The 15100-nt window shown below is 25.8% G+C and overlaps 2 protein-coding genes across 4 annotated transcripts in view; one reads left to right on the forward strand and one right to left on the reverse strand.

Annotated features, from left to right (window-relative positions):
* Positions 1-2904, reverse strand: part of LOC117178268 (serine/threonine-protein kinase 33-like) — an 8424-nt gene extending 5520 nt beyond the window's left edge. Inside the window, exons 1-6 of one of the 2 annotated variants that reach the window (XM_033369622.1) lie at positions 2423-2904; positions 1909-2152; positions 1406-1573; positions 1164-1322; positions 831-937; positions 626-700 (exon numbers count right to left, since the gene is read on the reverse strand). In XM_033369622.1, the coding sequence (XP_033225513.1) occupies positions 626-700; positions 831-937; positions 1164-1322; positions 1406-1573; positions 1909-2152; positions 2423-2629 (960 nt within the window). In that variant the 5' untranslated portion in view covers positions 2630-2904. Of the gene's footprint in view, positions 1-625; positions 701-830; positions 938-1163; positions 1323-1405; positions 1574-1908; positions 2167-2422 lie in introns of both variants that reach the window. The other variant, XM_033369623.1, reaches the window with a different exon arrangement.
* Positions 2905-5463: 2559 nt separating this feature from the next.
* Positions 5464-15100, forward strand: part of LOC117178334 (transportin-3) — a 60163-nt gene continuing 50526 nt past the window's right edge. For both annotated transcript variants that reach the window (XM_033369745.1, XM_033369746.1), the window contains exons 1-3: positions 5464-5687; positions 9134-9337; positions 12160-12317. In XM_033369745.1, coding sequence (XP_033225636.1) covers positions 5568-5687; positions 9134-9337; positions 12160-12317 — 482 coding nt within the window. In that variant the 5' untranslated portion in view covers positions 5464-5567. The remainder of the gene's footprint in view (positions 5688-9133; positions 9338-12159; positions 12318-15100) is intronic.

A 15100-nucleotide genomic window follows, 5' to 3' on the forward strand; every position in this document is an offset into this window, starting at 1 on the left:
CTCCTTTTCCCTCTCTTCCATTCACTTCACCTACTTCTCATCTACTCATTTCCCCTAATTTCTTTCTTCTCACTTCTCCACACCCATTTCCCCTCACTACCACTCTATCATTTCTCCCACTTTCCCTCCAATCTTTTTACCATCACTTCCCCCCCATAACTTGCCATACTCTCCCTTCCATCATTTCCCCTTACTTCCCATCCTTGGAAAAAGGTAGAACGGATGGACGGACACCCGATCGAAACTGTAATTAGAACTGTTCTGCCCGAGGTTACGGAAAAACGAGAAAAAAGTACTAATTAAGGCAACATTCAGCAAAATCGTTATTGCACTTGCATGGGGCAGTTTTTGGGGGCACCATGAAAGGGGCTCAGAAAGGGTTTTTCAAGTTTTGGACGACATTTACTTTTTTTGGATTCCTAACAAAATAGCGAGGGGGTGATGTAAAAAAATTCGAAACTTTTGTTTTTCTGGGCCATCCGAATTGCCATCGACAAATGTTCTTAAAAATATGATTGACAATTTCTTAAAAAATTGAACCTTTTTATTTAAGGAACCACAAAAAATTAACACCGATTTAACAATTAATTAATGTTTAATGTATAAATAATTATAAAAATCTTACCAACATTTCATTTTTCCACATCCGCATCATGTGAAAAACATTTGAAGATGGTGTCTTTAATGTTATTGCAGCACCCTTATTATAAATGTCAAAATAAAAGAATTATTTTTAAGAATTTTTTTTTGAGACGGGGTTTTAAAAAATGTAATCTCCTAATTTTTTCCATAAAAAATTTCTCAGTTAAATTTTAGAAAAAGGTACTAACCGAAATCCAAGGATGTTGTTCCGTTTCTGCAGCTGTTATCCGAAATGCAGGATTTTTTTCGAGCAATTTACTCACTAAATTGCGAGCTTCTTCAGAACAAGGTAATTCTTAAACAATGTTCATAAGGTTGATAATTATAATTTTTTAATTAAAAATGTGATTACAGTTATTACTGCAAAAAGAAAAGTTGAATAATTCAAACTTTAAATTTCCCGCTGAAATAACTAATCTTTTTGGTGCAAAATACAATATTTATTTAACGATTTTATTAACTTCCTTTCTGATTTTCCCAACAAAAATGCAAAAATGTGTTTTTCAAATGTTGGTTATTACCACAGAAATTGATTTCACTTTTTCTAATCAGTTTGCAAAGTTTATGCTGATCATGAGAGAAAAATGGGAACATTCCAAACATTAAGACGTACATAATAACACCCATGGACCAAACGTCACATTGTTGACTGTACGATTTCGTCGCTATCACTTCAGGAGCTATTTTGTAAATATTTAAAAAAAAAATTAAATTTTAAATGCTTTAAGAAAGTATATTTTTATTTTAAATTTTGCAGCAATACCCATATAAGCAAGAGTGCCGCAAAATTCATGTAACATGTTCTCGTGCCCAGGACCTCCTCTCATGGCACTTAGTCCAAAATCTGAAACTTTAATCTGAATCTTCTCGCCAGCTTCTATCTTATGGGCTATTAGGATATTTTCTAATGTTAGGTCACGATGGACAATACCTATCATTATTACACATCAAAACAGTGTTGATAAACATAAAAATGGACGAGGAGTCTTCGTGCCATCGAGAAAATTCCATATAACAAAAATAATAGACTTTCATGAGCTTCCTGCCATTTTATTATATAAGAAAATCACGAGGTGATAGCTTCGTGATTTTTTTCTTTTATAACTTTTTAAATCATAAGAAATTATAAAAAGATTTTATAACATTGAAATCTTCTCAATAGCAAGCTTAAAATTATTATAGGCTTTTCAAATATTTTTTAATATAAAAGTTTTATAGGAGTTGTAACCAATTAATATAATAATGAAAATGATGTTAGATGCTTACCGTTTTTGTGTAAATATGCTAATGCGCTGGCTAAACTACGAATAATTTTTACAGTTTCTTCCACCTCGAATCGCTTTTTTTTTCTCTCGAAAAATTTTGCTAGATTGCTCATACATAAATCGAAGACCAAATAAATAGTCTTAGGTGATTCATAAACACAATCAAGATCAATAATATTCGGATGCTTCACCAATCTTAAAATAAGCATTTCACGTTCCACCAACCTGACTGTTGATTCTCCGGCCTTTTATAAAAATACTTAAAAATACTTATAAGCAATTATGTGTGCCACGGCAAAGATTATATTGCAAAATAATGAAAAGTCATTTAATTACAGAACAATTTGGATCAGGAAATAAAAACGCGAGGTGGCATCACCTCGCGACTTTATTCTCAGTTTGAACTTCGAGTAAATATGAAAATTGAGTTTACAAATCGACAGATGAATCCTCTCCATGGCACGAATTAAAAACAATATTTTTCATTCCTAAACATTTTTAAATAATTAAAATACCTCTCTCTTGTTAACGATTTTGATAGCCCAAAATACATGACTCTCTTTGTGAAGAGCCTTCACCACAGTTCCAAAATTTCCCTTTCCCAATATTTCTCCGATAGAATATATTTTCTGAAGGTCAGCTATCCCAGAAATTTGTGCACGTACTAATGTTCGATCTCTTAATCTTGAAGAACGTGCAGAGCCATCACTATTGCGAATCATAAGAGGAAGTCAGAACTTCATGTTCTCTAAATTTAGAATGCATTTGTAACTAATAATTCGACAAATCGTGAATATTATTTTTTTCGTGTGACATTTATAAAGATTCAAAAATAGGGTTATATTAATTTACACGATTTGAGTCTTTTTTTATTAAAGAATTACTGAAAGTGAAGTTATATGTGTTTAAAAAACAAAAGAACAAGATTTAAATTCCGTAACTTTTAAAATTTTTATCATGTTTCGGAATGAATTAATTTTACGCCGTTCAAAAATTATGCCACACCTTTATTGTCGACCCCCACTCCCCTTTTCGGGGGGTTAACAGGGTTTGGGAAGATTTGTCATAATTTGTTGATATGCTTGAAACAATGAAAATTGTGCTTTTATTTTACACTCTTTCTCCTATTTTCCTCTTTAAGTTTTTACCTCTTTTTAAAAGAATTTCTCTTTTTTCCCCTCGTTTTCAACAAACCAATCACAATGAATTCATTTAAAAATTCATTTTTTCTGATTAAAAAATAATTTTTCAACTGCAAATTTAACTACTATTCAATTTTTGATTGGATATTTATCCTTTTTAGTCAAAAATTTGTTTATTTTTTGTTGTGAAAAATTAATCTTCTTTTTTTTTAAATTAATTTTCTAAATGAGAATTGAACTATTTAATTTTTTGTTAAAAATTTATCCTCTTTAGTTAAACATTCTACCAGTCGATTACATATTTATGAATTTTGTTGCAAATTCATCTTTTTTGGCAAGGAAATCATTTATTCCAGTAAAAAATCGTAATTTTAGTTGAAAATTAATATTTTTGGTTATAAACTCAACCATTCAAGTTAAGATTTAGAAATTTAATTGAAAATCCGTTAGATTAGTTACAATTTTAACTATTTCGTAGAAAATTATTTTTGTAACCAAACATTTAATCTTTCGATTTTTGGTTGAAAACGTGTCCTTTTTACTTGTAAATTGAATTATATGATTAAAAATCTATATTTTTGAGGTGAAAATTCATATTTTTTGGTCGAAAATTCAAATATTTCTGGAAAATATATAATTTTCGTTGAAAATTAATTTTTTTTTGAGAATTAAACTGCCCGGTTGAAAGTTAAACTACTTTGTTAAAAATTAATTTTTTTTATTGAAGATTCATTACTTTTGTTAAAAATACATATAACTACATATTTTGTTGAAAATTCATTTTTTTGTTAGTTAGGATTAATTTTTTTTTAATGAAAATTTAACTATTCCAGTTGAAAGTCCATAATTTTACTTAAAAATCCATTAATTTGTTTAAAAATTTAAATGTTTAGTAAGAAATTGTTATTTTTTTAATATTAATTTATTTACTGAAAATTTAAATATTCTATTTTTGTTTGAAATTCTATCTTTCTTAGGTGAAAATTCTTCTTTTTGGTAAACATTTTTTTAAACTAAGAATTGATCTATTAAAATTGGAGATTACTCGCTTTAGTTAAAAATTCACATCCGTCTTAAAATTGAAATATTTTGTTGATATTTTCTTAATTTAATTTTTCAAGTTTTTTTTTGTTGAAAATTAATTTTTCAAATTAAAACTTGAACTTGGAATAGAACAATTTTTTTACAGAAAATATAACTATTCAATTTTTGTTAGAAAGATTTTTTTCTTTAATTTTTTTACTGAAAATGTAACAATTAACTAATTGTTAGACAATTTTTTGTTTGTTGAAAACTTATCTTCTTGGTTGAAAATTAAAGTACTTGGTTGAATGTTAAACTATTTTGTTAAAACTTCATTTTCTTAAGATCCCTCATTTTTCAATAAATTTAATTAATATAGTTGAATAATGCATCATTTTAGTTGAAAATTCATCTCTGGTTAAACTTAACTTTTTTTACCGAAAATTTAACTATATTTTAATTATAATTTAAATTAAATTTATTTAAGAAAATAATAATATATAAATAATAGTGATATTTATTAAATTTAACTATATTCTTTCATTTTAGTTGAAAATTGATCTCTGCTTAAAAATTAACTTTTTGAACCAAAAATTTCACTATTCTATTTTTGATTGAAAAATTTTCTTTTTTAGTTGAAAATTCAACTGTTTTTTTTTTAATTTAGTATTTTTTCTTGTTGAAAATATATCTTTTTCAGTTGAAAAATCAACCATTTTGTTACATTTTTTTCGAAAATGCAACTGCTTTGTTGAAAAAGATCCTTTTTGGATAGAAAATAAATCTTTTTTGGAATTAAAATATATCTTTTTTTGCATTTAAAATTCTTTTTTTTTAGTAAAAAAAAGTTTTTCCTTGAAATTTCAACTATTTTCTGAAAAAATTCGTAGGTGGAAGTGTTAAAAATAGCGTGACGTATTTTTTGAATGGCCTCTTTTAGAATTTCGAAGGTTTGTAAATTTTGAAAAAGTAGTTCATTTAAAATGTTTAAACTCTACGTCTTTCGAAATAGAAGAAGCTTTAATTTAAAACATTAGAATAAAAGCATTCGTATTTATTTACACATTTTTTATACTCATAAGTGGTTTGAAATGGTTTCAAAAATATTCGTTTCGCGCCCAAAATTCGCGTGGTCACATGACCTGGTACCTATCTAATCTGATTTTCTCTGCATTTTGCAAATTTAGAGGCATTATACAGCCAAGCTTCGCTCTCATAATACAGTATTGATTTATTCGATTAATTTGATTGATCTTGATTACGAAATGAAACAATTAAAACTTAAGAAGTGAATTACAAAAGTGGTTTTGAGGTTAGAAAACATTTTGAATATTACGTACAGACCAATCAAAAATTCGGATTTTGTGCAGCTTCAGTTTCACAATGGCTTCTGCTGCTTTGAGAAGTTCATAATTTCTAGCAAAATCAGTTTATTTCTTATTGTTAAAGTTCTAATTGTATGACAGCATATCTAAAAGCGAGTAATTAGTGAAGGATGGATTCACCACCCGCGCTCGAAACTGTTTATCAGGCGATATATTCGTCCCACAATCATCCAAACACTTCCGAACAACAAAAATCTTCGTTATTATGGCTCGAGGAACTACAAAAATCGGTGAGTTTTTTCAACGTTTCACCCAGAATATTCAGGAAAAAAGCGTTTGTTTTATATATTGTAGTATTTTTTAAATTTCGGTATTCTTTTATATTCATTTACTAGTTAGAAAAACGATTCATAACCTTAATTTCAGAAGTGTGTGAGACCTAACCTGTAAGATCCATACTGTCGTTCTTGTCGTTATACTGTCATGTGTCAGTTGCAGTTTTTCCTAATTGGTAATTGCAGAATGTCTGCTGACCTGGAAAAGCTGTAATTTTCAGGAAATTTGTGTATTTCCGGAAAAAGCTGGAAAAGTCAGGGAATTTGTTTAAAATGGAATTTTTTCGAAAACGCCCTTAAGTTTTGTTTAAATTGTAATATGAAATTAAATAACAATGTTTTTTTAATCTGTTCAAGTTTGCCTTATATTATTGAATTTAACTATTTTTTTGATAACTTTTTTTTTTCTTGAGAAGCTATTTTTTTAATTTAGCTATATTTTCGGGAGAAAATTGATCTTCTCTAGTGGAAAATTCATGTATTTTTTCATTCTTCAACCCTTTTGGTAGAAAATTAATTTTCTTGGTTGAAAATGCAATGGTTGAAGTCTTTCTCTAGAACGTTTGGTTGAAAATTCATGTTTTTAGTTAATTTTTTTAACGGAAATTTGATATATTCAAGTTAAAAATTCATCATTGTAGTTGAAAATTCATCTCTGATTAAAAGCTTATCTATTTGGTTGAAAACTAGTTTTTTTGTTGTTAAAAGATAATTTTTTAACTGAAAATTTAGATACTCCAGCTGAAATTACCCATTGAAATTTAACATTTAATTTTTTTACTGAACATTCGAATATTCTATTTTTTGTTGAAAATCGATCTTCTTTAGTTAAAAATCGTATTTTTTGGTAAAAAATTAATTTTTGTTGGAAATTAATTTTTTTGGTTTAAAATTCAACTATCCCAGTTCTAGATTCATCATTTTGAGTTGGAAATTCCTCTTTTTGGTTTAAATTTGAACTATTCCGGTTGAAGATTCATGATTTTTAGTTGAAAATTTGTAACCTTAGTTAAAAATGTATTTTTCTTTGGTTTAAACTTAATGTTTTGTACTTAAAATTAAACTATTCAATTTTTGGTCGAATATTCATCTTTTTAGTTGAAAATTGGTGTTTTCGGTAGAAAATGCATCTCTTTGATTGAAAATTAGTTTTGCTTGCTAAAATTTTAACTGTTCAGTTTTTGTTTGAAAATTTTTTAAATTTAAATTTCATATATTTTGTTGATAATTCGATTTTTTGGTCGAAAATTTATCTTTTCTTTTAAATGTATCTTTTTGGTTGAAGATTCGACTTTACCATGTAAAAATTCATTATTTTAGCTGGAAGTTCATCTTTTTTTTTTAAGGTCCATGATTTTTATTTGAACAATAATTTTTTTGACTCAAAATTTAAATATTCCATTTTTTTCATTGATCTTTTTTAGTTAAAAATTGTATTTTTCGATAGAAAATGAATCTTAATTGTTGCAGATTAATTTTCTGGTTAAAAATCAAACTATCCCAGCTCAAGATTCATAATTTTTAGTTCAAAATTCATGTTTTGGTTTAAAATTCATCTATTCCGGTTGAATATTCATGATTTTGAGTTGAAAATCCATCACCTTAGTTAAAAATTTATTTTTCTTTCGAAAAAAATTAATTTTTTACTGAACATTTAACCATTCAATTTTTGGTTGAAAATGCATCTTTTTTGTTGAAAATCCATCTTTTCTGTTGAAAATTCTTATTTTTTGTAGAAAAATTAATCTTTTTTGTTGGAAATTTATTTCATCAATTAAACATTAATATTTTTAACTGAAAATTTAACTGTTCCATTTTTGGTTGATTTTTTTTTTTAGTTGAACTTTCATATATTTTGTTGTAAATTCACTTTTTGGAAAAGCAATTTTCTTTGACTGAAAATTTAGCTAATCCATTTGAAAGTATTTTGTTGAAAATTTCTTGTTTTAAATTAATTGTATGTAATTGAAAATTTAATTACTACTTAAGTTGTATATTTCATTAGTTTAATTGAAAATCTATCTGTTTATTTGAACAGTATTTTTTTTAAACTGAAAATATAAATATTCCGTTTTTTATTGAAATTTGATCTTTTTCAGTTGAAAATCGTATTTTTTGGTGAAAAATGAATCTCCCTTGTTGGAAATTAATTTTTTGTTAAAAATTCAACTATAACAGTGAAAGATTTATCATTTAAGTTAAAATTTAATCTTTTTGTTGAAGATCCTATGATTCAAATTAAAAATTCACACCTGGTTCAAGGCTTTACTATTTTGTTGAAATTTTGTTTGTAATTAATTCTTTTTATTAAATTTTTTACTAATCCAGTTGAATATTTCATTATTTTAGTCTAAAATTTATCTCTAGTTGAAAATTAATTTTTTAACTGTAAATTTAAGTGTACAATTTTTTGTTGAAAATTTAAACTGTTTGGTTAAACATTGAAAATGCAAAATTTTTATTTGAGCTGTTAATAATTTTAAGCGTTTTAAATTTGATATAATATTTTATCAACATTAATTTTACTTTTAAACAAGTATTTCCCTATTTTTGTGAAAAATGTTTTTACCAGGTATCTATTTTTTGTTTAATTATTCGGTGGAGATAAAATATTTCAGAATATCTCAAATAATTTGTCGACGCTTTCTAAAAATAACATAATAATTAAATACCTAGAAACTTGGACTGTTAAGAAAGGACTAATCCTTTGCTAAAATATCTTTTAAAAATGAAAAAATAGTAATTTAATTTTGCATATAAAATTATTTTTATTGGTTTAAATACGCACAAGCCTGGAAAAATCCCGAGATTGTCAGGGATTTTCCCCCAGGATTTGGGTATACCCTGAATTGGTTTTAAAATGATTTTTTTATTGGAAATTATAGTGAATTTTTGTACAGGCTTGTCGGTCTTATATTTTGTAGATTTATCTGGAAAAAATTGGAAAATTATCGATATGTATCGTTTCCAGCTTTTTAGAGCCGGAGTGCTGATTTTCGTATTTCTAGGTTTCGAGGAAGTAAAAATATAATTTCATACTTTTCGGAAATTTATTATGGTGTACGTTTTTTTTTTTTAATTCAATTACTCTCCAAAAAAACATGCAGAATATGGGTTTTTATTACCATTTTAGTATCGAGATTTTATGCTGTTTATATTTATTTTCATATTAAATTTTCATTTACTTTTGGATAGCTTGTATAATTAATTCCAGTCTTCTGAATGGATACCAAATGCTATTAAAAAAAATATTTCTTTTTCAATTCAACGAAAGTTAAAAAAAATGACTTTACTAGAGTAAAAAAAGAAACTGGTTTGAAAGATGGAACCTAATTATTGGAATTTAAAAGGAAATCTTCAGTGAAATGAAGATAAGTATGAATCCCCCTTTTTAATTTCAGGTATATGCTTGGAAAATAGCAGACCAGATGCTGCAGCAAAAACAGGACCTGATCTCCTGTTATTTTGCTGCACAAACTATGCGCTCTAAAATTCAGCTCTCTTTCCACGAATTGCCAGCAGATGCTCACACGTCCTTGCGCGATTCTTTGATGGAACATTTATCTCAAGTTAATGAGAACACGAATACAGCTATTGTCACACAGGTACTTGTACATAATTTGTCAATAGAGAGGAAAATAAAAAATCGGAAATTTTATTCAACGGGAAAATGGCCGCAAATTTAATTGCAAAATCGGGAATTAACTTCTGATCGCAGTCAAATTCAAGTTTTTATGATTTTTGTTAAAATGCCTGTATTTGATTGAAAATTCGAATTTTTTAGAGAATATTTAAACTTCTTGGCGACTGCTTCCTCTTTCTGGCTTAAAATTTATTTAAAAATTAAAATATTGGTTGAAAATTCATGTACTATTTTTTGAAATTCCGTACCTTTTGGTAGAAGAGTACTCTCATTAGTTGAAACTTCATCTTTGATGTTAAAAATTACTTTCTTTGGTTGAAAATTTAATTATTTTGTTAAAAACTCGTTTCTTTTTTGGTTGAAAATTTATTTTACTAACTGACAATTTAAGTATTTTATTTTTATTTAAAAAATTGTCTTTTTATTTGGAAACTCAACTATTTGGTTAAAAGTGATTTTTTTTTAGTTGAAGATTGATCATTTTAGTTAAAAAAACACTTGAACTATTTAATTTTGTATGGAAAATTTACCTTTTTGTTTTTGTATTTTATTTTTGGTAGAAGAATTCTCTTTTTAGTTGGAAATTCAAGTATTTGGTTAAAAAAAATTTTTTTATATGAAGATTGATCATTTTAGTTGAAAATTTACTTGAGCTATTCCATTTTTTTTGTGGAAAAAAATAAAAATCTTTTTCAATAAAAATATGTCATCTTTTTCATTAGAAAATGTTGTGTTTTGTAACAAATTTAATTATTCTATTTTTTGTTACAAAATCTTTTATTTGATTGAAACAAATATTTAGTTAAAAATTCATTTTTTTTTTTAAATTGAAAATTCATCTTTTGGGTTGAAAATTTTACTATTTGGTCAAAATTCATATTTTTGGTTAAAAATTCATCGTGATTAAAAATTAATTTCTTCCGCTGAAGATTCATTTCTTTTTAGTTAAAATTTAATTTTTTATCTGAAGATGTAACTATTCCATTTTGCTTGAAAGTTTATATTATTTATTTAAAAATTAATTAATTTTGCCGAAAAAACTCATTTTGGTTGTAATTTCCATTGTTAGTTGAAATCTGATAATTTTTAGTTGAAAATTCGTATTTTTTTGTAGAAAAATAATATTTTTAGTTTGAATTTTTTTTTACTAAATACACATCTTTCGGCTGAAAATTAACTTTTTTCTTAAAAATGCCTATTTTAATGTTGAAAATTCAAATGTTTTACAGAAAATTTTAATTGTACGTGTTAAAAATTTGTCTTTTTTGTTGGAAAAATGATTCTTTTCATCGAAAATTCGTATCTTTGTTTGAAAGTTGGACTATTTTATTGAAAATTCGTTTCTTTTGGTTGAAAATTAACTTTCTACTGAAAATTTAACTATTTCATTTTTGGTTGAAAGTTTATCTTTTTTTTGTTGCAAATTGTTTTATTTCTTTTAAAATTTATGTATTTTGTTGAAAATTCTTCTTTTTGCATAAATTTAATCTTCTTTGATGTAATCTGACTTTTTTGTTTTAAAATCCACCGATTTTGATAGAAATGTCATGTTTTATGATTGAAATATAATCTATTCTTACGTTTTTGTTGAGAATTCATCTTTGTAGGTTGAAAATACTTCTTCTTTTTTTGCGCGGAAAATTAATTTTTTAAAGTGAAATTTAACGACTCCAGTGAAGTTTTATGATTTTAGTAGAAAATTTATCTCTTTCATTGAAAGTTGAACTAATTTGTTGGTAATTAATATTTTTTAATTGTAAATTCACCTGTTTGGGTTCAACTGTTTTATTTAAAAATATATTTTTTTGGTTGAAAATTCCATCATTTGGTTAAAAATTCGAATATTTTGTTGAAAATTGTTCTCTTTGGTTTAAAATTTAGGTACATTGTTGAAAATAAATTTTTTGTTGATCTTGGGATGTCAACTATGACATTTTTCGTTGAGAATTTATCTTTTGATTGAAATTTGATCTGTTTTGGTTGAGGATTCAACTGCTTTGTTGAAAATTCGACTTTTTTTTGCTAAATTCGACTGTTTTTTAATTAAAATTAAAAATTTTGTTTGTTTAAAATATTAACTATTATATTTTCCGTTAAGAATGTATCTTTTTTTAATATTATAGCAACGATTTTGTTAAAAATGTAATTAATTCGTGGAAAATTTAACTGTTTTGTTAAAAGTTGATCTTTTTAGATAAAAAAATCGACTGTTTGGTTGAAAATTCATCTTTTTAGGTTGTAAGTGCAACTGTTTGGTTGCAATTTTTTTTTAATTGCAGTTATGTTGTTGAAAAGGCAACTATATTTGGTTGACGTTTTAAATTTTTTTGATTCGTTCTGGTTAAGTTTAACTGTTTTGTTGGACATTTGCCTATTTGGGCTCAAAATGTAATCATTTTGTTGAAAATTTCATAATTTGGATGAAAATTTAACTGCTTTGTTGACAATTTAATTATTTCCTTTTGCATTGAAAATTATTCTTTTATTATTAAAAAGTAAACTTCTATTTGATCGAAATAAATAAGTTATGACATTTAAAAATTTAATTCTGTAATTCTTGTATCCTCTTGATAAAAAAATCAAAGTTAAAAATATTACAAGATGAAATAGCTGATCTTTGAATAATTATGGCCAGAGAATGTGAAAAATTTGCAGAGATTTTCAAAATCGTTCTTAAAATCGGCCAAGTTTTTAGCGTTTTTTTTTTTTATTGAAACGATAGAATTTTGACCATTTATATTGTGGACTCTTTATTCATGTTTAAATTTGTATTATTTTTTTCAGCTATGTCTCGCTTTGGCGGACTTGGCGCTGCAAATGCCAACTTGGCAAACGCCAGTTATGGATTTAATCAACAGATATGGTGGAAATGCTTCGAGTTGGTGGCCGTTGCTTGAAATAATGACGGTGCTTCCAGAAGAAGTGAACTCCCGATGTCTTCGGTAAATTCATTACTCTTTTTTCTACTGTTATATTTATGGTTCAGAAATTATTGTTTGTTTTTTCTTGTTTATTATTTTATTATTTTGTTGAAAATTGGCCTAATTCGTTAAAACGTCATCTTTTTCAGTCAAAAATGTAATTGTTTTTTTTGCATATTTTTGATAGAAAATTCGTCGTTTTTTGTTGAACATTGTTCTACAGGTAGACAAGTAATCTTTTTTGGTTGAAATTTAATTCTTTTTAAATTGCAAAATCTAGTATTATATTTTTGGCGCGGAATTCATCTCTTTGTGAAAAATTACATTATTTTGTTGAAAATTCAAGTTTTTGGGTAAAAAAATCAAGGCTGGCCGCTGGACCGGGAAACCTGGAAAACCGGGAAATGAACGGGAATTGTATGGGACTGGGGAAACGGGAAATGACAGTGTATTTATTTTTTGACCGGGGATTTTACAAAATTTTGTCCAACTTTCATTTCAACCGTTTTTAAATAATTTCCCTAATTGTGATTTTTAAAATTTATTATATCATTTAGTTTAGAATGCTTAATTCGAAAATCTCTCACTTTAAAAATTTTCCATTTTAGATTTTTAATTTTTAAGCATATATTTTAATTTGAAGAATTTTAAAATGCAGGTTTAAAGGTTAAAAAAAATTAAAAATTAGAAGTTTTTGAAATCGAAGATGTTTTATAAAAAACAGAGTGGCCGCCGGAACGGGAAACCGGGAATTTTACGAGTATTTAGAATAAAAATCTGCCCAAGTTCGATTTTAACAGTTTTTAAAATAATTAAAGTGCAGTTTTGAGGATTTAAACAATTAAAAATTAAAAGAATTTGAAGTTGAAAATTTTTGATAAAAAAAGTTCTATTTTATCAACTATAAATATAAATAAATAATTAATTTTTTTAATGGATCTGTACTCTAAGTATTGAAATCTGAACAAGAATTGATTTGACCCAACAATTCTAGATCCGTTCAAACTTTGAGAATTTCCAGATTGTAACTGTTTCAAACCGAAAGTCTTGATAAGAATTGAAATTAATATATCATTTATTCCGATAATTTTATTTTAAAATACAAATTTTCATGATCTATCAATAATATATTTTCAATTCAGAGTTTCAGGTATTCCTTTATATTATTTTTTTATATTAAATTTAATAAATAAATTTATTAATTTAATATTTCTATTGAATTTTTCAGCTATCAAAAAATGAAAATGTGCGTTTTACTATTTTCAGCTTAAAAATAAATCTATAATAATAATAATCATAACTAAAGGTTTTTATTAAATTTAAAATATTGTGAGTCTAAATTATTTAATTTTTATCCAATTTAATTTGAAATTTCTTAATGTAGAAAAAGAATAAGTATTTAATATTTATCAATAATTCGCGGTTCATTTAAGACGAGTAAGTTGAAACCAAATATTTAAAAGAAAGCAGTTTGAAACTGAATTTTTTTTTGCATAGAAAGCTTTGAATCTTTAGATTTTCGAAGAACTTTTAATTTTTCAGCGTTATAATTTTAATTGTTCTATTTAAATAGTGTTTAATTTATAAGTGAAATTTTTAAATTTTGACGCATAAATAACAATTGAACGCTTATTATTTGTAGAAAAAAATTGAGTAATTTTAAGAGATATGTAGAAGTTTTGAAAAGATTCGAAATTAATTAAAAACTTGAAATTATTTCAAGTAATATGAACCAAGTGTGGTAACATTTTCTTTAGAACTTCTAAATATATTTTTTAATTAATCGAAGTTTTCCTACAATTTTTGAAAATCCAGCAAATTAAATAAAATCCTTAAAATCTTCCATGTTCTTCTTTGATCATTTTTGAAATTTCCTAAAATCTTGAAATTTTTCGAAGTGAAAAATCATTTTCAATTTACCTAAGAATATTAAGAAAATTTTCATTCTTTTGTAACCTTTCACGATTCTTAAAAAAATTTTTAATTTTTTGTTTGAAATCTGCAAGTATCTCAATTTTATTTTAAATTCGGCTGTAAGTGTGTCAAATTATTTCAAGTTCTAAATTTAATTCGAATCTTTCTTAAACCTCTAAATATCTCCTAATATTACTCTAATATTGACAAATAATAAGTGTTCTACTGTTATTTATAAATTCAAATTTAATTTTTTTTATAGTTTGCAGGATTTTCTAAAATTTATCGAATAGATTCAATTTATTTTGAAATATATTTCGAAGTTCGGAAAAAAATTCAAAAATGATTTTGATTTTGGAAAAATTTAAAATCACTTCTAGATTTTTCAAGATTTTGAAATAAAATTTTTAAGCTTTTGGTGGCTGCCTAGACTATTGAAAATTAAAATAATTTAACTTCTAATTTAAGACCTGTTAAGTTAAAAAAAAATACTTAAAATAATATAATTTAAAATTTTTTTAAAGTTCATTGCTTGATTCTTTAATTTAGACTATTGAAAATGTTAACCCCAGTACTCGGTGCCTTGCGAAAACGCGGAAAAATTCCCGAAAATTACTAAATTCGGAAATTCACTGCGACTCGACGAGGCGCACTACTTTCATAACGAAATTTTTTTAATCAAATTGATATTTTTTTTTTTTTTGCTAAAAATTAAAAACCGGAAATTTGCATTATACCAAAACCAATGACTTTTTAAACTAAACTCGAGAAAACTCGGCTTCTATTCGACCAGCGGGGTGACACGATTTTCGCTTTTGCATTGGAGGCGCGTGTCAGTTTTGTGAAGAGCGGCGAGTCGTGAAACATTGGCGCCACCGCTGCTATTCCCG

This window comes from Belonocnema kinseyi, chromosome 8 (genome assembly GCF_010883055.1).
Source record: "Belonocnema kinseyi isolate 2016_QV_RU_SX_M_011 chromosome 8, B_treatae_v1, whole genome shotgun sequence".
NCBI classification, from domain to species: domain Eukaryota; kingdom Metazoa; phylum Arthropoda; class Insecta; order Hymenoptera; family Cynipidae; genus Belonocnema; species Belonocnema kinseyi.